General features: G+C 44.0%; 1 protein-coding gene across 1 annotated transcript in view; it reads left to right on the top strand.

Annotated features, from left to right (window-relative positions):
- The window catches only part of MED12L (mediator complex subunit 12L), a 155,016-nt gene continuing 132,526 nt past the window's right edge, over nucleotides 1–22,490 (top strand). Inside the window, exons 1-10 of the mRNA XM_059822799.1 lie at nucleotides 1–99; nucleotides 6,807–6,911; nucleotides 8,775–8,966; nucleotides 10,867–11,026; nucleotides 13,817–13,986; nucleotides 14,659–14,769; nucleotides 15,196–15,465; nucleotides 19,138–19,287; nucleotides 19,824–19,923; nucleotides 20,102–20,238. Of these exons, the coding sequence (XP_059678782.1) occupies nucleotides 1–99; nucleotides 6,807–6,911; nucleotides 8,775–8,966; nucleotides 10,867–11,026; nucleotides 13,817–13,986; nucleotides 14,659–14,769; nucleotides 15,196–15,465; nucleotides 19,138–19,287; nucleotides 19,824–19,923; nucleotides 20,102–20,238 (1,494 nt within the window). The remainder of the gene's footprint in view (nucleotides 100–6,806; nucleotides 6,912–8,774; nucleotides 8,967–10,866; nucleotides 11,027–13,816; nucleotides 13,987–14,658; nucleotides 14,770–15,195; nucleotides 15,466–19,137; nucleotides 19,288–19,823; nucleotides 19,924–20,101; nucleotides 20,239–22,490) is intronic.

The following is a 22,490-nucleotide window of genomic DNA, read 5'->3' as shown; positions in this document are numbered from 1 at the left end:
ATGGCCGCCTTCGGGCTCCTCAGCTATGAGCACAGACCGCTCAAGCGGCCGCGCCTGGGGCCGCCCGACGTCTACCCGCAGGACCCGCGCCAGAAGGAGGTGAGACCGCCGGCGGCGCCGGGCCCCGGCCGCCAGCCCCGCGCCCGCCCCCCGCCCGCGGCGGGCCGCCGCCCTCGCCTCCCGGCCCGGCGCCTCCCCCGAAACTTTTGAGCGGCGCCGGGCGGCCGCGGAGCCGCCCGCTGACTTGCATTTTCTGCGGCGAGGCGGGGGCGGCGGGTCCCGCTCACCGCCGCCTCGGCCGCGGCGCCCTCCCCGCGGCCGGGCTCTCCCCGCGGCCGGGCTCTCCCTGCGGGGCGGCGGCGGGGGCAGAGGGGCCGGGCTGCCCGCCGGGCTACCTGCCGTGAGGGGCACGGGCCCGTGAGGGGCACAGGCCCGTGAGGGGTACCCCGGCCCGTGAGGGGCACAGGCCTGTGAGGGGTACCCCGGCCCGTGAGGGGCACGGCCACCGGCCGTGAGGGGCACCCCCAGCCCGTGAGGGGCACAGGCCTGGGAGGGACACCCCGGCCCGTGAGGGGCACGGCCACCTGCCGTGAGGGACACCCCTGGCCCATGAGGGGCACAGGCCTCTGAGGGGTACCCCGGCCTGTGAGCGGCACAGCCACCTGCCGTGAGGAGTACCCCTGGCCTGTGAGGGGCATGGGCCTGCGAGGGGTACAGCCACCTGCCGTGAGGGGCACCCCCAGCCCCTGAGGGGAACCCCCAGCTTGTGAGGGGCAGGGGCTGCCCAGAGGGTGAGAGGTGTCTCCAACTGGGGCGAGCGTGGGCCTGCGGAGCTGCCCACCCGTGGTTCTGACCTGACAACAGGGACCTGTGGTTGGAGGAATGAAAGGGCTGGACGGTTTTGGAGGTCGGGAAACGTATCCAAAAACACACGGTGGAGGTGAGCGGGGCTGTAGCTCGTACTCTCACATCAGGCTGTGGCTGTTCTAGTGGGTACCAGAACCAAACCCACAGAGACCCACCGTCAGTCAGTGCTGGGGGCAAGCATGTAGTGCAGGCAGGTGCTGTGACATGGCTGGCATGTCCAGCAAAGCCACAGGGTCGATTGTAGGCTCTCCCCGGCCCAGCTTCCTGGTCTTGCTTCTGGGCCGCCAGCCGTCCAGAGTTGGGTGGAAGAAGCCTCTGGTTGGGTTTTGTGACTGGGATGTCTCCCAGCAAAGTCAACGGGTCTCTGAGGTTTGCCTCGTGTGCGGGGTTGTGACTCGTACATGAAGCCATGTGTGCCAGATATCCCTGCCTCTCCCGTGGTTGGTCTGGGATGTCCTGGTCTTCTAGTGTTCGTGGCTGTCTTCTGTCCCAGTGAATTCGGCACTTGTAGAAGACGTCAGTCTGATGTATCTAGAGGATGAACTCCAGTTAAATTGACCAAGTACGGCAGGGCAGCCATGCAACGTTTTTCAGGCTTTGCTCTCTTCCTGGTCTGTTGTCTTCTTGTGAGGCCTCCAGAAAGGAGACTAATTAAAGGTAATTTCTTAGCTGTGTATGAGCATTATCATCTGGTTCACGTAGGCTGGCAAGCGCTTGTCCGAGAGTGACTATTGGTCAGTGCTGGTTGAGAGGGGCTTAGACAACACGCGATAAAAGATACGTATTCAAGTCCATTACTTATCCTTTCCGACATATCCCAATTTTTTGACCTCTAGCATCTTTCTGTCTTTTCACCCTTATGTCGCTACTCATCATACTTACAAACTTGATGATTACGGTAACTAGAAATATTTCTCTAATGTGTATTTTTTTATGTGTGATCATGACCAGGCTTGCAGAACTGCATCTGAACTCAGCTATGACAATGTATGGAGATGAATTTTTAGATCTGGACTGTTGCATATTTTTAGTCAGGTGGTGGATTGATTCTTGCAGACACATCTATAAATATGCAGTCAGTTACAGTAAGAATGGAAGTGGCAAGTACCCAGATGGTTAATATTTAAAATATGTTACATGGGTGCATTAGAAGGTAGAAATTAACTGCAACAGGCTCGTTGTTATTTGCCATAACATAATTGGTTGAAATGTGGCTCGGGGAAAGTCTTCATTCCACGTGTGTATGGGTGGTGTTAGTGTGTGTTGCACGGGCATTTACAGGATGCAGTCCTGCGTCGTTCCAGCCTTGGGGTTGGTGAAGTCTGTCTATCATTTGAAAAAGGAGACAAATGCAGAGTTACAGGTCCTAGTAGAGGTGGGAATGGGCTGTCTGGTGACGTTGGTGTTGCTGTCTGTGGCCCTGTGCTTTTCTAAATTCCCTCTCTGCTAGGAGCTAGCACCTCCAGGGACCCTGGGCTCTCATGCTCCAGAGCCCGTTCACATGAGTGCCAGGTGGAATTCTGCATCCTTTGCAAGGTCCCCTCATGAAAAGCTTGGGGTAAGGCTTAGCCCCTGAGCGCTGGCGTGTGCCCTGTGTGCAAAGTGCTCTCTGCAGAAATACGGGGGTGGCAGAAGGGAAGTCTTCAAATTGCATAGCACATAGCTTCTGCTTGAATGCAGTTACCTGCTGGGGCTGCTTTTAACACCTGATACTGGTCTAAAGAGAAAGATTAGGAGGATTAGCTTTCTTTGTCTTTCTGTAATGTGTTTTCTTTGAACCTGGGACAGTGCTTGGCACATGGTTTCTCTGTATAATCAGCAATCCCTGCTACGGATTGTGGAGCAAAAGGTAGGTTTGGAAATCCTGCCCTGGCAGGAGCATCTGAAGGCTGGTGTTAGAATCGACTTTTTTTCTAACGCTTCCTGTACTCTAAATTGTTAACGTCTCCCTAAGATGGATAAAATAGAATGCAAATTGTGTTTATTACAAGCCAAAGATACAAACACTGAATGTACCATATCATTAGGGCCAGATCCTGATGATTTTACTCATGAGTAATGCCTTTAACTCCAATTGAATTTAGTTTCAAAGCACAAAAAAGCACAATCGGCATCATTTTATGCTGAGAAATAGCCTTCAGGCAGAAAGAATTTCATTGCCTTCTCCACACATCTTGCACAGGGTTTGACCCCTCCAAGGCTCAATTCTCCAACGTCTACAATCACCAGTAGCCCAGACCACCTTCTCACCAGTGTGATGGGTAAAGCAGTTGAAATCCTCTCCAGTATCGTCCCCCTTATGCCAGTTAGTCTTTCAGGGCCCCTCAGTATTATAAGAGACCAATCTTCCTTCTTGCTCTCAGTATCTGTTTATAACGTGGCCAGTATGTCGTCTTCTTAGATTCGGGCAAAAGTTGCTTCTGCCTGTGGTTGACTGTTTGGTATGGCTAATCCTTGTTTGTGACTTCTGAGCCGTTGTTTCGGAGTGGATAATGCTCCTCTGAATATTGTTATTCCTCTCTTCATCATGAAATACAGCTTGTTTAGTAATCTGTAACTGGCATAGTATTTTATACTGTCTCTTTTAGGGAGTTATTTTTTGATCTCATTGTTCAAACCAAGCACAACGTAGTGGAAGCTGAGCGTGTGTGGAAGGTTTATGCTGCAGCAGCTACATCACAGGTTGAAATCCTAGACCTTCCTGCAGAGGGTTTGGGTCTCCAAGCTAACGCTATGGTTGCTCCAAGCCCTCTTGTAATAGAGAGACTCGAAGCAAAAGATGGAGCATGTGAGAGGATCTAAAGGTAATGACTGGTTAAAAAGATCTGTTTTGTTGCTTTCATGAGTTTAATATGAGCTTCTTTTAAATTTCTCTTCCGAAGGAAATTTTTGAGGCTAGGGAGAAAAAGAATGCCTTTCAAAAATTCCTTGGTTTTGACTGTCAAATAGTGCTGGTATAGCTCTATACATTCTATATATTCCTCATTTTCAAAACCTCTATACATCATTAGCTTTCTATTTTCTTTTACTGGCTTGGTGCTGTAGTAATAAGGAGGCAGGAGAATGCTTAAGTTGAAAGAGCTCGTTCCTATTCATGAAAAGCAAATTAATATGGGATTATATAGTCTAGAACACCCCATAATAACGCCTCAATGCTTGATCCTAACAGTCGTCTCATTTGTTCTCGGTCTGGATTTGACTGCCCTGACTGCAGCCGGCTGGGTAAGTGCTACAGGTGGCCTCCTCTGAACACGCTTTGCAGGAATCACAGCTGCGATGGAGTGAAGTAATGCCTGCAGGCTGAATTTGGGGTCTGACTTCTTGAAGAGCTGACAATGCTCAGCCCCTGTGAACTTGTCGGGCTTTCTTTCTGTAAAGATATACATCTGTACATGCAGCTTTCTTTCTGTAAAGATATACATCTGTACGTGCTGTGTTCACAAACGGAGTGCTGCAGATATATCGGTGGGTCTGAAATATCCCACACAAAACAGTTAAAATCCTTTCTGAAGCAAATTAGCACAATTTGGGCCTGAACGTTCATTTGGCTATTTAAAATTGTGAAAGGGTTTTAAGCCTTGATTGGGCTTGCTTGAGGCCCTGCTTGACATTTTGAAAGGGAGCTTGACATCCCTGCAGGAGCCCAGAGGATCCAGCGTGTTGTTGCGGCACAGAGCGCGTCACTTAGTGACAGCAGCATGCGGTGTTCCTGTGCCTGTCATTAGGAGAGGGCTTGCAAACCAAGCCAAGCTTAACCCTGCTGCATTCAGTATTGTACAGCTTAGCTGCGCTGGTGTTCCTGCCTGTTTGTCCAGGAAGCTTTCCCTTCTGCTAGGGAATGGCTGTGCTCTTAGAAAATGACCCTGAGCTGTTAATGGAGCTGGCATGAGTGAGATGTAATGAGAGCTCCTGTGAACATCCATTTTATTGTTAATTTGTTTGTAAAGGTGTCTCTGTGCATTGTGTTCACAGATGACATGTCTTTTCATTTCCAGTTGGTGTTTGGTTATGCAACTGTGCTATGTTCTGTGTTTAAAATTTCTGAACTACTGCTGAAGGCAGGGAGAAATCCGAGCTAATAATCTGAGCCAGACAAAACCAAAACACTGATGTGTTTGTGTTGTCAGTCCATCCACAGCTTGTTCCTACAGTAGCGGTAGATGTAGCAGTACGACATACGGTTCTTGGTTATTTTCAGGATAATGATATCTAGACAGCTCTTTTCAAAAGAGGAGGAGTTTAAAGATAACAGAACTGGGGTCATCTGTGGAAATGGCACTAATAGTAACATATATCTCCATCTGCTTGCCATTTACCTTTTATTTATTTGCTTATAATCTCTTTGATCACTTTCATCTCTGCCTTTATCTGTGTTTTCAAGGCTGTCTTGGGGATAGTGTGGGTGGAGGAGTGTTCCAGCACTTCTTGTTGATTTCATTTAAAATTCAGATGAGGCTTGCTAACTTCATAAACCCTAGAGAGCTTAGATTTCTTCTAAATACATTACTGTCTTCTGTGTTGCTCCCAAACTTTGTGAAAATAGTCAAAAGCAGAATGCGTTGCAAAGCATAAGAGAATAAACCAAGTGGAAGCTTCTGAGTTGCTGTTTTTGGGGAGACATTGCCCAAAACTAGTAACAAAATCTTATAGTAAAATTCTGACATTCTTAACTTTATTTTCTCCTATTTTATTTGCTTGGTTGCATGGCAGTCGCTCTTGGTTTTCTTAGGTTATTTCACAGTCATTTCAGGGATTGTTCCAGTATCTCACCCACTACTAGTGGTCCGTGGACCACTTGAGCTTGTGTAGAGTACCTTTGGTGGCAAGTTACTGATCTGTTGGGGAAGATCTGTGCCTTCTCTTTGGAGGGAGATTAAAGGAAGACAAACAAGCCAAGTTCCCATTCATCTGGTGTACGTAAACCTCAGTCTGACAGGCATGCGATCCTGAATAAGTGAATAAACTGCACACAGCCTCCATGGAAGAACATTAACTTCGGTGAATATACCGAGTGAAGACAGGGGAGGTTGGGGCTCACTCAGGAAGTTACATTCTGCATTTGTGAAGACTCGGGCGTGTGTTTGTACCTAATGCTACTGATCACAGCTCTGTCTGTTCTGTGTTCTTGCTGTGCATATGATCCAGCTAAGCCTGCTTAAATACTAATAAGCAGCAAAATGAAGTTGTGTTGATAGTATAGTAGGAGACTAGTAATACTTCCACTGCAAAAGTAACTCCAGAAGAAGTGGGTTTAGATGCAACAGGGACAGACACTCAGTTGAAATTGTTTCTGCTAGAGGTGGTCCGTTTCTCGTTTCAGTAGGTATTCTTAAATGGTGGTTGTGGGGCCACAAACAGAACGTTTTAAACGTCAACAAAACAATGATGCAAAAATGTTTTTGTGCTGGGGGAAGGGACGCGTAGGGTTCTGGTGGTAACGAGGGGTGTGCAGTAGCGTTCTGTTGTGGAGCAATGCAGCTGGTTCCAGCGATCCCAGTGTATCTCGAGGAGAGGAGGATGCACTGCTCTCCCTCCACTGGTCAGGATGGCCAGGGACTGGCACCACTTCGTGAGGAAGATTTAGGGCTGGGTGCTGGGGAGCACTCCAGGTTTTACAAAGGCTGCCAAGGCCTTGTTTCCTGCTACCCTTCACATGGGCAGCAATCCTCTTTCAGCAGAACAGGTGGCATCCTTGTCAAGTTACGGCCTTGAAGCCTGTAGTAAGGTGAACACTTAATGGGGACTGGAGGGTAGGAGTGGCATCGTGTTCCCCTTCACTGAAATCCCGTGAACGTGCAAAGTGCTTGGAGGGTTCAGGTGAATGCAGAGTGTGACATACTAGCAAATACGTAAATTTTCTTTATAAAAACATGCTTCTCAGAATGATGTGACTTCTTAAATTGTAATTTCATTTTTTGCCGTTAAAACACTCTTTGCAGGATGAACTTACTGCAGTGAACGTAAAGCAAGGCTTCAGTAATCAACCTGCGTTCTCTGGAGATGAGCATGGATCTGCTAGAAATATTGTCATTAATGCCTCAAAGGTAAGACAGGGCTTTTCAGTCTGAGTATACTCACTGAAATTGGAACCAAGCTGGCAGTGGTTGTACTTGGTTCTTGACTGCTTTGCTTTCTAGTTGGAAGTCTTCCTATTAAAGTTAATTACAGAACTAATACAAGAACGCTGAGCTGTGTTTCCGCTACCTACTGTTATCAGTCTTCAGAGGAAAACATGGATGCCAAGAACAAAATGTAACTAGCGCATTTCATCGTAGAAGAGACGTTAATTTTTCTCCTATTCTTTTATTTGCTTCACTTACAAAGACAGTAGTGACTCCTTCCCTGGAAGTCCCTAGTATTTACACATCTTTAGCTTGCTTTGGTCTCGTATCTGTTTCATCAGGCTGTTTTCTACCAGGAGAAACTGGTCACTGTGGTCCAGGTCTCTTGGAAATATATTCTTGGATTGTTTAGTGAAATATAGCTTAGCTCACCTGTGGGGTTTTTTTGAGAGTTAAAGAAGTGAGATGCAAAAGAGCAATAAAAATCACTAAAATATTAATTACTATCCTCCAAATTGAAAATAATAGCTGTTTAGAAAAAAAACATCCCTTATTTCTTTGAGGGGTCTGTCCAGATTCATATGCTCTCTCTTTTTTTTTTTTTTTTTTTCCCTGTTGGGAAAACAGGAAGAAACAGTTTTGAAGGAGAATGTTTTCACGAAGCATATAAAAATGTTTTCAGGCAAAGTAATTTTTCTGCTGTTTGACTTTTAAAATATATAACTTTTTACAGCTTATTGGAAAATGTGAATTTCCTTATACAGGAATGCTCTTTTATTTTAGCAGAAGAGCTAGAGGTAAATGACAGGGTTGCTATTGTTGAAATGTTAAAGGTTTTCCTGTTACATTCTTCTGATTTTTTTTTTTTTTCTAGAGTGGTTACCAGCAGGCACTTTCTGCCTTATATTTTAATTATTGGTGTTTTGACTATTGAACATAACTGTTTTAAAAGTAAAACAGAAATTCACAAGGCAAGGATATGCTTATAGTTATTTAGAAGATTTAAGTGTAGAATTACCAAAATAAGTTCAGTATCTCCTAAAAGCTTTTCATATATTTTAAAATTACCCAGCTATGAATATATTTATTAGAAAGTCAAACATTTTATTCTTACTGACAGGCCTAAAAATTAATTTCTATTACAGTAATTTTGAAAAGTATGTAACCTTACATTGAAAGTAAAACCTCTATTGGGTTTTTTCCTGCTGTTTTGGGATTGAAAGTACTAGGGAAGCAAATCTTGCAAAGTTTTTCATTCTGGAGGTATTGAGTGGTAGCAGAGGTGTTTTGAATAGAAGTCGGAACACTTCCTAGCTTACCCGAATCTTTGAAGTTTTGCCTGCTGTAACTGATGACGGAAAGACAATGAATGAGGTTTTTGTGACGGTGTAGTTTGTTCTAAATAGAAATGAAAAGTGTGTATTTACACACTTTATGCTATGGCGAAGCGTAGAAGGGGAGCAGTGTTCTGAGACACTCTTAGAATACACTGAATCGGGGCCTAAATCTGAGACCCTCATCTGTTGGAGGGATGTGGCTCTGGACATTCACAGTGACCTGTCGTAAGTGGCAGCTGCATCTTTGGAGTCTCTGAGGCCTGGTCGTCTTTGGCTTGGTTTTACTGACCTGCAGCTTCTACAATGATAATGCAGAAGCGTTGCACGGGTGCTTAATATCATACCCATCTCCTAGCTGCGGGGAATTAAAGTGTAATCTTATTAGATTGATAGCCTGGACTAGAGTGATGACTATATCCATTCAGATGGAAATCCTTTGTGCATTAATGTACGATAAATGCTTACTTACTGGGTTGTCATATATGTTTTCCTTTTTTTTTCCCACCAGATTGGCGCTTACTTTAGCAGCATACTAGCGGAAAAGCTAAAACTTAACACTTTCCAGGACACAGGAAAGAAGAAACCACAAGTAAATGCCAAAGACAACTACTGGCTGGTTACTGCTCGATCTCAGAGTGCAATTCACAACTGGTTCACAGATTTAGCAGGAAGTAAACCACTGACTCTTTTAGCAAAAAAGGTATCAAAATACTCCTTCCTCTATTTCTTGGATATTGGAATGCACTGAGTTGGGCTGTAAGAATAGGGCAGTATTTCTGAACGTGCTGGATGTGGAGCGGTGCTGGAGGCAGCTGCTGCTGTGCAGTGTGTTGCCTCTCTGCAAGGAGGAACCTGAGCAAAGGGGAACTGATCTAGCTGCTAAAAGTTCATTTGAATGACTGTATTTCAGCTCAGGCATGTTTATCTTATTGATAGCCAGATTCTTTGCCTGTGTGCTTCACTTCAAGTGTCTCTTTCTCAAGCAGAGGAACAGTTTACAGAAATTCTCGTGTCTGGCAAAGAGATAATCAGCTAGGAAGCTGGTGCGTTCTTAAAAGAACCTGCCTGCTAACTCCAACCCCTTTGCATGCTCTTCACATTTAAATTTGTATTTGTATTAACAATCTTTGTTAAACAGTCTTATTAGTTGCATTCCTGTTTAAGTTTCCAGTTAAGGAGAAGAATTCTTGCTGCTTTGTAGCAGTCTTTGTATAACTGGAAAAGGCAATTCTGAGCTATCTTTTTGGATATTGCATGCTGTTAAAAGCAGCAGTACAAGATAAATTTGAAGTGTTCATTAAAACTCATGCAAGGTGGCGTCTAGAACGCAGTAACAAAGGTGCTGTTATTCATGCCTGCCTTTCCTGAAGCTCTGTGTACAAGCAGCTAATCTTACAGTATCTGGGAGTTATTCTGAGTGTAAATTAAACAGAAATGGGGAACTCTTATTCCAAGACTATTGAGCATAAATGGATCAAAATAACAGAAGGTACAAGTTTCACCAGTTTTTGGTCTGTTGCTATACAGTTGGTGAAGAATGTGTGCGCTTTGCCACCAATAGAGCCACCAGGAAAAACAAGAGCTTTGCTGTGGCAAGCATGCCATCACCTTAAGTTTCCCCATAACTTTCTGAGAGGTTAACTTTGTGACTAGAAGTGCTAGAGAGATTTCTTTCATTATTTTTTTTTTTTAAATAACCAGATTTATAAATCTGCTGATAACAGTAAATAAACATGTTAAGAACAGTGAAACTGATTCTGTAGAGTACCCAGACTGACCGCTGAAGAGCTTTACAGGAAAGGGTCGGTGCTTTGTTTGCTGCTCTCTTCAGCGTTGATGCATCTCTGTTCTCCAGGCACTCTGTTAGAAAGGTTAAGTATGCCTGAAGGAGTAATGAGGATTTTTTGGTAGGGAATAGTAAGTGTAGCATTTGTGCCTCTGCTCTCTTCTGTCTGCACTGGGTATGAAATGTCTTGTTCTCATATATGTTGCTTTAAAAGTGCATTTTAAAATTATTCTACCTTTCTGCAGAAGGATGTAAGGATTGCTGTGACTGAACAGGGTGACTCTTTACCTGGAAGTCTTGTGGGACCAGCCCCGTTGTGTGCATGGCCAGTGCAGGCAGTATTAGCTGGCCAGGCTGTGTTGCCCTGGTGGGTTCTGGTTATTATGGACTCCTCTGAACCAGAGGCACCCATGAAACTGTCAGTGTCTGTGTAACTGAACACTTACCCAAAACCTTGATGTATTTCCATTGTCCAGGTGTTCTGAGGATCAGCTTGCAGGACTGTCTTTGTACTTTGGATGTCTTTGGCTGGTCGAAAGGTTTGCTAGTGGCCCTGCAGGCATCTCTGAGCGGGGGAAGGATGCTCCTGATGAAACCTGGGGGAAGTGTGGGGCAGTATCTCTTTTTTGTCAAGTCTCTTAGTTTCTATCCGTCTAGACAATAGGTGTTGTCAGTGTAGTGGGTTCCTAGATTGATGAAGAGGTCTGCTGCTCTCCAGGTAGTGTGGGATTGAGAAGAGGAGGCCAGGACTAACCTGCAGGTGCCAGCTGCTGTTTAGACTGTGTGCTGTAACTTGCTTCTTGTTTCATTTCAGGTTCCTATTCTCAGTAAAAAAGAAGATGTTTTTGCTTACTTAGCAAAATATTCTGTTCCACTGCTGCGAGCGGCATGGCTGATCAAAATGACATGTGCCTACTACGCTGCTATTTCTGAAGCTAAAATCAAAAAACGCCAAGCCACTGACCCCAATATTGGTAAATAAACATCTCTAATGTCTAAATGCATAATAGCCGAAGGGGCCTGCTCCTCTTGTTCATGGCTTTGGTGTTACTAGGTGTCCAGAGAGGAATCTTTGTAGTGGGAAGAGGAATAACAATTCTTTTAAGTCAGTTTTGCCTAGAAACGTGTGTCAAAGAGTACAAAGAGCCATGCAGCATAAATACTGCCCTGTTGGCTACTTCTTGCCCCAACTGATTCCTCCCTAAATCTCCAGGCGCAGCATCTGAGGAGTTGACTGCGCTGTGTCTTCACCACCGACACTGGTCTGTGTGGGGTTGGCAACACTGGCAAAGGCTGTGCTAAGATAAATGTTACCAGGGAATGAACAGAACTGCTAACTAGAAAGCCTGGAATGAAATGTGAATTTCAAAGCTTATTTATTAGAACATAGGTGACAATGTATTTGTTTTAAGTGCTAACCTTAAATGACACTGTCTGGCACCAAGCCAGTGGGCCAAGCAGTGATCACCTTTAAGGTGTTCCAAGGTACTTTAACTATTATCAAAGTTGTAGTTTTACTCTCACAATTTACATACGCTACCTACAGCTCTTCTACTGTCTGGAATGGACGTTTCCTTTCTTTGTCCTCAAAACAGCTGTGCTCAGAACAGGCAATTTCACTGCTGTTTAGCAGCATCTCTGGACTGCTGTGAGAAATGTCTATTTCTTCCTGCCAATTCATTCTGTTGTTTCTTTCAAACTTTGCTTTGTGGGGTGGATTTTTTTTTTATTGTTTGTAGGCTCATAACATTGGTTTTCACTCTGAGTTCCTAGTTAAAGCCCCAAAAGTATATTTTCTGTTTTATTTTTCCTGATTGCTTTCCTAATCTGTCATGAGTAGCTCTGCTAGTGATAAGAGAGCATCTGTTGCTCTCCTAGGGGGACTAAAATGGTGATGCTGTGCACCAAGACTGGGACTGTTCCTTTGCTTGGGAAGCATACTCGTTAGGGTGTACTTAAAACAAACACCCTCTGTTTTGGTTGTCTGGGAATGGAGGAGAAAGGGCAGTAAGGAGGAGGTGAGGAAAGCTAAGGTTGTCCACTCTGTTGCGATAAATTGATCTAGACCTAGTTTGCTCTGGCTGGGAGTAGCAGCTCTTTAAAATAAAAGGAGTTTATGCTCACTGGGAAGGTGCAAGGCGGTGGTGTGCGTTGGGGGTAGGCAGGCACTCCTGCTCTGGCTCTGCTTCAGGCTGGCGCCGTGGTAGCACCCGCTTCACAGCAAGGATGAACAAAGACAGTAAGAGCATCCGTGGGCTGATGTGTCCATGATTTTTATCAGTGAGTATGAGGTAGGTCACTGAAGATTACGTCCTCTGTCCAAATTCCCTGATTTGCAAAGGTTCTTGAGAGCTTTTTGGGAAGCAGTTTGCTGCATGCTACTGAGCAGCCTTTGACAGTTCCCAAAATGTTTTATATCTGTGCCTCAGGTAACAGAAAGGCAGTTGCATTGTTTCTAACTCAGTGGCACAGAGATATTGGTAATTGCTTTGGGAAAATTATTCTTTCATACTGTCACATGAAATAAGTTTGAAGTAGTGGATTTGGAAATGTTTTTCCAAAAGTGAGTGAATGTTTGAAGTAAATTTAGTTAAAGTGGTCTGTGAAAACACTAAATGGTCTGTGAAAACACTAAAACCCACTAGCTTCATACAGAAATTTCGGTGGATTTGGATAGAAAAGCATTCAACATATAGTCTGTATATGTTGACAGAACTGCCAACTGCAAATGCAAAGGGAAAAAAGAATGAACGCGCTAGCTGAAGTCTGAGGTGGGTAGCAAACAGTGAAAATAGTTGTGTTTGAGAGTGGTAGTTCCTGTAACTCTGACAGTAAACAGGCTTAGGTTGTCAAAGCAACTGCATTATGTATTCGTAAAAGAGTGTGCTCTTCTAAAATATGCTGCATGCTGATTAAATACAGCTCTGTCAGATGTTTGTCCGGAGATGTTAACAAATATCCGTGGTTATTCCAGTTACTGTAAAGAGAATGCCGCCTTTACAATTCCCCTTTTCCCAAAGCTTTATGTTTATGGCCAAGCAAGTTTACTTTTGTTCACTAATTTCTCCAGGTTATACTAAATACAGAATCACTGCTGAAGCAGAGAGAAAAACTGATGATTTTTAGTAGGTTTGTATATTTGCTGAACAGCACCTACTGACTTGTCTAGGACAAAGAAAGATAATCAGTCTTGCTGGCAGACCTCTGTACTGTGCTGGTCACTCTGACCGAAGCAACTGCTCCTGAGCTTTTGCATTCTTGTTAGAGTAAAAATCTGGAGGAGTTGTCTGTTTCAGAGTGGTTATAGAAGGAACAGTTTTATATCCCATTGTTTGCGCAAAGTCCCGTTGAGTTTTATGTTGGCTATATTTGGAGGGGGATGGAAGAGGAGAGTAAATGTCCAGATGTAAGTAATGAAGTATATTTATTTTATCTATTTCAAGGGTGTTCTGTGGCTGAATGCCGAAATCTGATGGAACAGACAGGCGATTCCCTCAAGGCATACCTTGCGTCAGTGCTTTTTACGTCATGCTAAGCTAGCAGGCTACTTGCACGCTTGACAGTATCTGTGCTTTGAGACCAATGCACAGGAGAGGCACATAAGAAGCCAATTAATTCACAGCAGGCGCTGCATTATGCAACTGTGGGTTAATGTTTTGGAGGAATATTTTTGATGACAAAGGCAATATAACTTTGTTTCAATTCTCGCTGTGAAAGAAACCTTTTATCACCTGAAGTGTTCTAATTGTAAACTTACTTTGTAGAATGGACTCAAATTATAACCAGATACCTTCGAGAGCAGCTGGCAAAGGTTGCGGAGTTTTATCATGTGACTTCCAGCCAAGGCAACAGCTCTGTAGTGATGCCTCAAGAGATGGAACAAGCCCTGAAGCAGTGGGAATATAATGAAAAATTGTCATTTTATATGTTTCAGGTAATACTTTAAGTGCATGGATTTTTTTTTTTTTTTTTTTTTTTGAGGTTACCATTCTTGGAAAGTTCAATTTTAGAACTTACTGGTAGCTTTTGTCATAAGACTTGAATAAATTGTAAATGCTAATTCATGTTAAAGATTTGCTAGCTGAAAAAGCTTTGATTTGCTTAGTGTGCTTGATTGCAATTGCAGCAATGTACTCAATTATTTCATCTCTTCTATATTACCCCATCTATTAAGAATGTTTTTAATGATTGTGGATCAGGCTGAGGCTGCTGTGGCACATGAAGCCTTGGGTGTTGGAGTGGTGGCCTGGCTGTTCAGTTCCACATGGTTCAAGCACAGAATAACTCCGGTTATTTCTACCCGAGGACAGAAATAGCAGAAGGGTTGCTGGGAGGGAGTCTGTCTGTCAGCAGTAAATCAGGCAGCCTGCTGAATCCCAACTGCAGAGATCATGGATGCTGTACACAATTCCTTCCCTATCCATAGGGCTGCCGTGACGGCGACTGGTTCCTGCATGTGTAGTAGTGCTTGAGGGTCTCGGTAGCTCTGTGCTGACATGGGTCTAAACCATGGAGCTAAACCAGAAATGAATAAAACTTGTGATTACATGCCTGCTTGTTTAGCACTCCCAGTTAATATGTGATGTGTTATTTTAAATCATTTAAGGAAGGAATGCTTGAGAGACACGAGTATTTGACATGGATACTGGATGTTTTGGAAAAAATCAGACCCACTGATGATGACCTTCTTAAGCTGTTGTTGCCGCTAATGTTGCAGGTACATGCATGTTTTAAAGCCAAAAGCAATATAAGCGTGATTCCTACATGTTAAAAGATTTTAATATTTGTGGTGGTAAAATCTGTATAAACATTTTTACTTAGGACATTTAGGGAAATACATTGCATGGTGCATGTTTGAAATTTGTAAACACTTTTAAAATGTTCATACTTTATAATCTGTAACTTGAATTGATAGAAGGATTCTTTTACTGTAACTGGTCCTGGAGGGCAGATGAAATTTTTAAGAGAGAGAAGTAACTGTAGATTTGCATTTGAGCTGCTCTCTTCTTTTTTTAACTTCTGGACTCTCAAATATTTGAGGTGAACCCTTCTAGTTTATGCCTGTTCAGTGTTAGATTGTTAAAGAAAATGAATACATGGAGTAGACTGTGTAGTAAACTATGCTTTTTTTTTTACATTTCAGTATTCAGAAGAGTTTGTTCAGTCAGCTTACCTATCCCGTCGCCTTGCTTATTTTTGTGCCAGACGCCTATCTTTATTGCTGAGCGATGGTCCTAACCTTGTAGCTGCACACTCTCCTCATATGATTATTGGACCAAGTAACCCTCCTCTGGCAGCCCCAAGTCCGACTGCCCCTGGTCCCGTGGTGAGCCCGGTACAGCTGGCATGCTCAGATTTCTTCTCCTGCCCTCAACACCGTCCACTGGTGTATGGACTTAGTTGTATGCTGCAGGTAGGCCAGTGTTCTGTTGCTCTTTGTTTTCAAGGCTATAACCATTCAGTTTATTGGAAAACGGAGTGGTTTTTGGGTGTGACAAGGTGTGTTAGTTGTGGTTTGAAATGTGCCTGCGTCCATTAAAGGGTGAGGACTGAGTGAGTTTGGGGGGAGTGGGAGAATGGATTCTCCACACCGGCTGAGGCGTGATGGTGGAACCACTTGGAGAAGCTCATGTGCTGCCCGTGTGTCTGTCCGCACCTCTGCCACGGAAGGAGTGACTCCGCTGCCAGGGATGGCCAAGCCTTCCCTCTATGATGGAGTGTTTCTGGTTGCAGTAATGCTCTGCGCATCTCATCATGTTCTCATCATCAGTGGACCTGCGTGGTTCCGCCAGACCCTGACTGTCTGCTGAGTGCGGCTGGACAGAAGACAACACCATACTGACTCCTGCAAGCTCTAACCTTTGAGGATTTCCTTGCTTCTTCCAGCTTGTCACCGATGACACTGCAGGCCGCTTCATTTTGGTTTTGTCAGAATTATGACCAGTTTATATTGCCTTATCAACTTCCATAGTTTTTAGAACTGTAGAACAGAAGAGACTGTTCACTTGCGCTTGTTGCTCGGCAATAGCAGAATTGTCAAGAGAGTAATTATTTTCTAAAAAAGGACTTGTATGATGAGCTGCAATTGTTTGCCTTCCTGAGTGCTGACCTGCTGAGACTTCCTCAAACCCTCCTGCTGTTGTCTGTGCAGTTACCTGTCTCTGGGGGTTGCACAGAGATGTCCTGGTGTGGTACCAGTAGTATGCTGATGCTCGCGGGATCACAAAATCACAGAACGGGTGAGGTTGGCAGGCACCTCTTCAGGTGATGTCATCCACTGCTCCCCCCTTCCCGACTCAGGCAAGGTCAGCTAGAGCAGGTTCCCTAGGACCATGTCCAGCTGGATTTTTAACATCATCACCACCTCTCTGGGCAACCCGTTCCAGTGCTAGACCACCCCCACAGTAAAAGAGCACTTTCTTGTGGTACGCAGCTCCCTCTCCGAGGGCTGCTGCTTTCCCACAGTTGTCGCAGTGCGGGAAGTCCAGAGCCTGGAGGCAGGCCGGGCTGTATGCAGGGAAGGCTCAGCATGCTGTGACTTTTTTCCTCTTGAACATGGATCTGTCCTGGGAACATCAGTGTTTGTCTCCATCCTGGGCTGCTGGGGTGTGCTTGTGTACTCTGGCAGCTTTACAGCTTTTCTCTACTAGCAACACAGCTGGTAATCTTTCTGCTCTTCCTGTACTATTTGGGTTTGTGTATGTGTGTATGTTTTCTCTGCTCTTTTTTCTAGCCCTTTTTCTTGTGCTACCAAGCAGGTCCAGAGGACAGCCTGGATTCAGGCAAGCTCTCTGTTCAGAGGAGTGTCTCTAGGCAATGTTTTTGCTAAAGTGCTGCTTTGTAATCCAGATCTGGACTGGGGGAGCTTCCCAAGAAGTAACCCAGCAGTCTCAGAAATAAACTATAAGATGAATCAACTTCCATCATTTTAGAATCACAGAATCACAGAATCACAGAATCAGTACGGTTGGAAAAGACCTGGGGGGAAAAAAAAAAAAAAAACACACCACAAAACCCACGCCACACAACAACAATAACAAGCCACAACCCACCCAACACCACACAGCACCATGTCCATCAAGCTACATCCCACAATGCCACATCCACACGCTCCTTGAATACCTCCAGGGAGGGTGACTCTACCACCTCCCTGGGCAGCCTATTCCAGTGTTTCACCACTCTCTCAGTGAAGAACTTTTTCCTAATGTCTAGCCTGAACCTCCCCTGTCGCAACTTGAGGCCATTTCCTCTAGTCCTGTCACTAGTCACTTGGGAGAAGAGACCAACACCCACCTCTCTGCAACCCCCTTTCAGGTAGTTGTAGAGAGCGATAAGGTCTCCCCTCAGCCTCCTCTTCTCCAGGCTAAACAACCCCAGCTCCCTCAGCCGCTCCTCATAAGACTTGTGTTCCAGACCCCTCACCAGCTTCGTCGCCCTTCTCTGGACACGCTCCAGCACCTCAATGTCCTTCTTGTAGTGAGGGGCCCAAAACTGAACACAGTATTCGAGGTGCGGCCTCACCAGAGCCGAGTACAGAGGCATGATCACCTCCCTGCTCCTGCTGGCCACACCATTTCTGATACAAGCCAGGATGCCGTTGGCCTTCTTGGCCACCTGGGCACACTGCTGGCTCATATTCAGCCGGCTGTCGATCAACACCCCCAGGTCCTTTTCTGCGGGGGAACTTTCCAGCCACTCATCCCCAAGCCTGTAGCGTTGCCTGGGGTTGTTGTGGCCGAAGTGTAGAACCCGGCACTTGGCCTTATTGAACTTCATCCGGTTGGCCTCAGCCCATCGATCCAGCCTGTCCAGATCCCTCTGCAGAGCCTTCCTACCCTCAAGCAGATCAACACTCCCTCCCAACTTGGTGTCGTCTGCAAACTTGCTGAGGGAGCACTCTATCCCCTCATCCAGATCATCAATGAAGACATTAAACAAGACCGGTCCCAAAACCGAGCCCTGGGGGACTCCGCTTGTGACCGGCCGCCAGCTGGATTTCACCCCATTCACCACAACCCTCTGGGCTCGGCCATCCAGCCAGTTTTTTACCCAGCGAAGAGTGTACCTGTCTAAACCACGGGCCGCCAGCTTCTCTAGGAGAATACTGTGGGGAACAGTGTCAAAGGCTTTGCTGAAGTCCAGGTAGACAACATCAACAGCCTTCCCCTCATCCACTAGGCGGGTCACCTGGTCATAGAAGGAGATCAGGTTGGTCAAGCAGGACCTGCCTTTCATGAACCCGTGCTGGCTGGGCCTGATCCCTTGGTTATCCTGCACGTGTCCCGTGAGCGCCCTCAAGATGAGCCTCTCCATAACCTTCCCCGGCACCGAGGTCAGGCTGACAGGCCTGTAGTTCCCCGGATCCTCCTTCCGACCCTTCTTGTAGATGGGCGTCACGTTGGCAAGCCTCCAGTCATCCGGGACCTCCCCCGTTGACCAGGAGGTTATATTTAAGGTTATATTTAAGGTCTGACCCCAGAACACCAAAGCATTCTGCTTTTGCTCTGTACGATACCAAATGCTACAGGGTAATAGGTACCTGCTGCCAAGTCGTCGTAAAATGACTGTTTTGAAGCCTGTCAATGCAAAAATCTTTCTTTTGGAGGAAATCTTAAGTTCATGGTGCATTTCAATGACTCTTTTGTGCTTTACAATCTTGGCAGAAGAGTTGATTTTAATTAATTTCTTAAATTTTAATTTTTCACATGTAGCTTCTTTCTGTAAGCTGAACACCAAAATGACTTCTTTTTTCTAAAGCCTGTTTACGTTTCACAGAAAGGATCTAACTGAAATTAACCTTTGGTGGTGTTCTTTGGTATTATGAAAGCAATACAAATGGGAATTGAACATGTATATATTTAAATATTTTTTTTTTTTAATAATGAAGAAGGAAAATTATATGGTAGTTGTATTTCCTCAAATGGATGTTTTAAAGTAATTGTGCATAGGCCTGTCGTTTTGTTTCTTTCACTGTAGTAGTTAGACCAGAAGTGATTCTAGTCTCATGGACTCTCTTATTGTTGGCATTGTTTATCACGCATGTTTAGAAAAAGAAATTACTTCTGTTTTGTACTATTGCTTGCAGACTGTAACTCTTTGTTGCCCAAGTGCCTTGGTGTGGAATTATTCCACAAATGAAAATAAGAACGTTAATCCAGGCTCACCTCTGGATTTACTTCAAGTTGCTCCATCTAGTTTACCTATGCCAGGTGGAAATTCAGCATTTAATCAGCAGGTAAGTGTTTTTCATTGTCAGATTATTAAGATCTGTTTTATTCCCAAATAATGATTTGTGATCATTAGGACTACAGCCAAGTCTAGATATTTCTGTAGGTCTAGTTTCAAGACTGATGTTGTGCTAGTTTTTGATGATCTTACTTTGTACTTCATTCAGGTACTGATTTTGTGAAAAGATCGGGAATCTTATTTATGTTCAGATGTTTTCTGTTATTAAACTGAAAATATTTTAAGATGTAAAATGGCAAATAAGTGGAAGCTTGGTGTACCGTATTGTGAGATGTGACTTTTCAGACATGGTGAAAGTTAACTTTTGCTGGGTTGTTTGTAAGAAAAAGGTGTTTTATTGTACAAGATGATTCGTAACGGACAAAACCATTTGAACAGAATGTACTTCAGTTTGTTGTTCCCAAATGTAGGGAGTGTTGTGGAACACCATAGGGTACCTTGCTCCTGTTGAGGAAGATGTCACAAGCTTGAAATGAAAATTGAGACTTCCCACCACTAGTTAATTAGCAGCTCTCTTTTTTACAGGTTCGGGCAAAGATTTATGAAGTAGAACAGCAGATAAAACAAAGAGGTCGTGCTGTGGAGGTGCGGTGGTCTTTTGACAAGTGCCAAGAATCAACTGCAGGTAAAACAACTCGAAACAAACTTTGGGAGCTTTAGGGTTTACATCTGTTCTTCTTCTTTGAGTATAATCCTGTTGCACCATGATTAATTCTAGTAATAGATTTGACAGATGGATGTAATGCAATGTCTTGCTGTGTAAACCATTTTTTTTTTTCCTCCTCTCTAACTCCCATCTCTAGGGGTGACCATCAGTCGAGTTTTGCACACCTTAGAAGTGTTGGATCGGCATTGTTTTGACAGATCAGATTCCAGCAATTCAATGGAGACACTTTATCATAAGATTTTCTGGGCAAATCAGAATAAAGATAACCAAGAGGTAATGGCTACATTCTCCTCTCACTTCATAATCTGTAGACAATGGATTTTATTTTTACTTAAGAGAATTGTGTGTATATTTGTGTATCTGTGTATATACAAAAGCTTTGTGTTTTCTTGGTGTATCTTTTCTTTACTACTTGACATTTGGCTTATTAGGAGAAAACAGCTCTTTGCTGTTGTAATTGAATTCCTCATTTCTACGTACTGTAAACCTCATGTAGAAGAAATGATCTATCAAAATTTTGTGGTTTGTTTTTTGGGTGCTGCCAAGTAAAATTCTGGATTATTGTTTGATAACAACTTTTACATCTGTTGTAGAAAGTAGTAAATTAATAGGTTATTAAGTATAGTAAAATATTCTAAAACTACATGCTCTTATGTTTTTTGATATTTTTACCTGTGCTCCTAAAACCATTTTCAGAGATCACGGAAAACTGTATCAGAAATCTTTAACAGTTAACCTTTGTTTTGTTTTGCTTTTGTTTTGTTTTGGTTTTTTTTTTTTTTTTTTTTTTTTTTTTGTGCAGTGCAGATGATAATGTCACTGGGCCGATGTATAATGTCAGACTCTTGAGTTTCCTTGGAAGGTGCTTGGGGAAAAGAAGAAATAGCCAGCTTTAATAATACACTGTTGAAGTAAAATTTTAAACTGGAAAATATTAGTGAATCTGTCATAGCTGCTTATGTTAATGTTTTAAAAACTTCTGTGCAAAATGGCTTGTTTTTTGAATACACCTGTTTTTTGTTCATGAGTATATGTTCTCAGCGATTGATGGTCATAATTCAAGACCCTCTATTGCACAGAAATACTGCATAATAATTGTCAATCAGCATTTCAATGACTTTGCAGTAAACAAGCAGAATATAGTGTTGGGGGGATAACATCTCTGGAAGTATTTCCAGAGGGATATACCTGCCAGCAAATTCTGTATGTGAAGCTCAGAACCAGTAGGTGGGAGTGAAATGCTTGCCAGAGCTGTCTTTGTATTTCAGATACACTATTATGGTACTGAGAGAGAAATAGAGGAAGGAGAGCTGTTAGAGCAGGCAGATGAAGTTGTTGAAAGTTCTTAACCTTGATACTTGGATGAAATCGGGAGTTCAATACACAAGTTTTTTTGTATTTTTAAAATGAGTAGGGTGTGATATGCTTTATCGTTTGAGTGCTGGCTTTTTGTTTTCATATGCTTTTGGGGTCAGATGCTGTGCTTCTGTGCTGTTAACCTTCTGCAGTTGTATTTGTATCTTTTTTTCCTTCTCCCTGGCTGTATTCCAAGACGTTTTTCTGACTTCCAGCTACAACTGTACTAACAAACTGTTTCTTTGTGTTTCAAAAGGCAGTGTTGGTAGGGAGACTTCTGCAAGTAAGGTAGTTTATTCTGTCCTTATTGTAGGTTGTCTGCTATTATTGCCTTTGTTTTACAGTACTTTCTGACTTGAGGTTGGGTTGCCTTGAAAACATGCTTGTTTTGGCCCCTAAACAGCTCTCTTAAAGATGTGCTCCCCAGTTCTGGGTACCAAACATTTTTACGAAGGTCTGTCTAGTTAATTTGCAGGGCTACCTATCTTCTAGTGGCATAACATTTTACTCTGAGATGAAGAATGCTGAGTAGGAATAAAGCAGTGTCATACAGAAGTGATGATGTGCCTGTGTTTGCACAGTAGGCACAGGAGACTGTAGGGAGAGCAGAAGCAAAGAAGATGCTGACTTCTTTCTGAGAGAAAACTTAACTTTGAAAGTTTCAGTCTTACCTTACTGGGTCTGGAGCTGATATGAAATTAAACTTTTAAATTATCTGCAGCTTCTTAACCTCCTCTGGAGTTTTTCAAGACTGTTAGTTGTTGCTTGGCTCGAGGTTAACTTTTAGCAGCTAGAGAAGAGGTTGCCTTGGGATGCTGAATGCCTGATTGATGGTGCTTGTGCATTTTGACATTTGAACTTCCAAAGTTACATTCGAGTTACCAGTGTAGTGTTTAGCTGCTTACTTCCCGGGCAGGCTGGTGGTGAGCGCCCGTGGTGGGCGAAGCCTTGCCCCGTGTCCCAGAGAAGGGCTGCGGAGCTCCTGGGTGGCCGCTGGATGTTGGCGCCTCCCTGCGCCGGCTGCGCATCGGCTGCGGCGCTGCAAAGTTAAGCACACAAGGATGTCGCCACATGCAATGTTGTTTGTCTTTTTTTGCCTGTTTCCTTCCTCCTTAATAAACGTAGGCTGCTTTTTCTTGGCAGAAAAGGCCATAAGTTATGAGGTCAAG

Source organism: Gavia stellata, chromosome 11 (genome assembly GCF_030936135.1).
Source record: "Gavia stellata isolate bGavSte3 chromosome 11, bGavSte3.hap2, whole genome shotgun sequence".
NCBI lineage: Eukaryota > Metazoa > Chordata > Aves > Gaviiformes > Gaviidae > Gavia > Gavia stellata.
The sequence above is the reverse complement of the archived record's forward strand: the minus strand, read 5'-3'. Positions and strand labels throughout refer to the sequence as shown.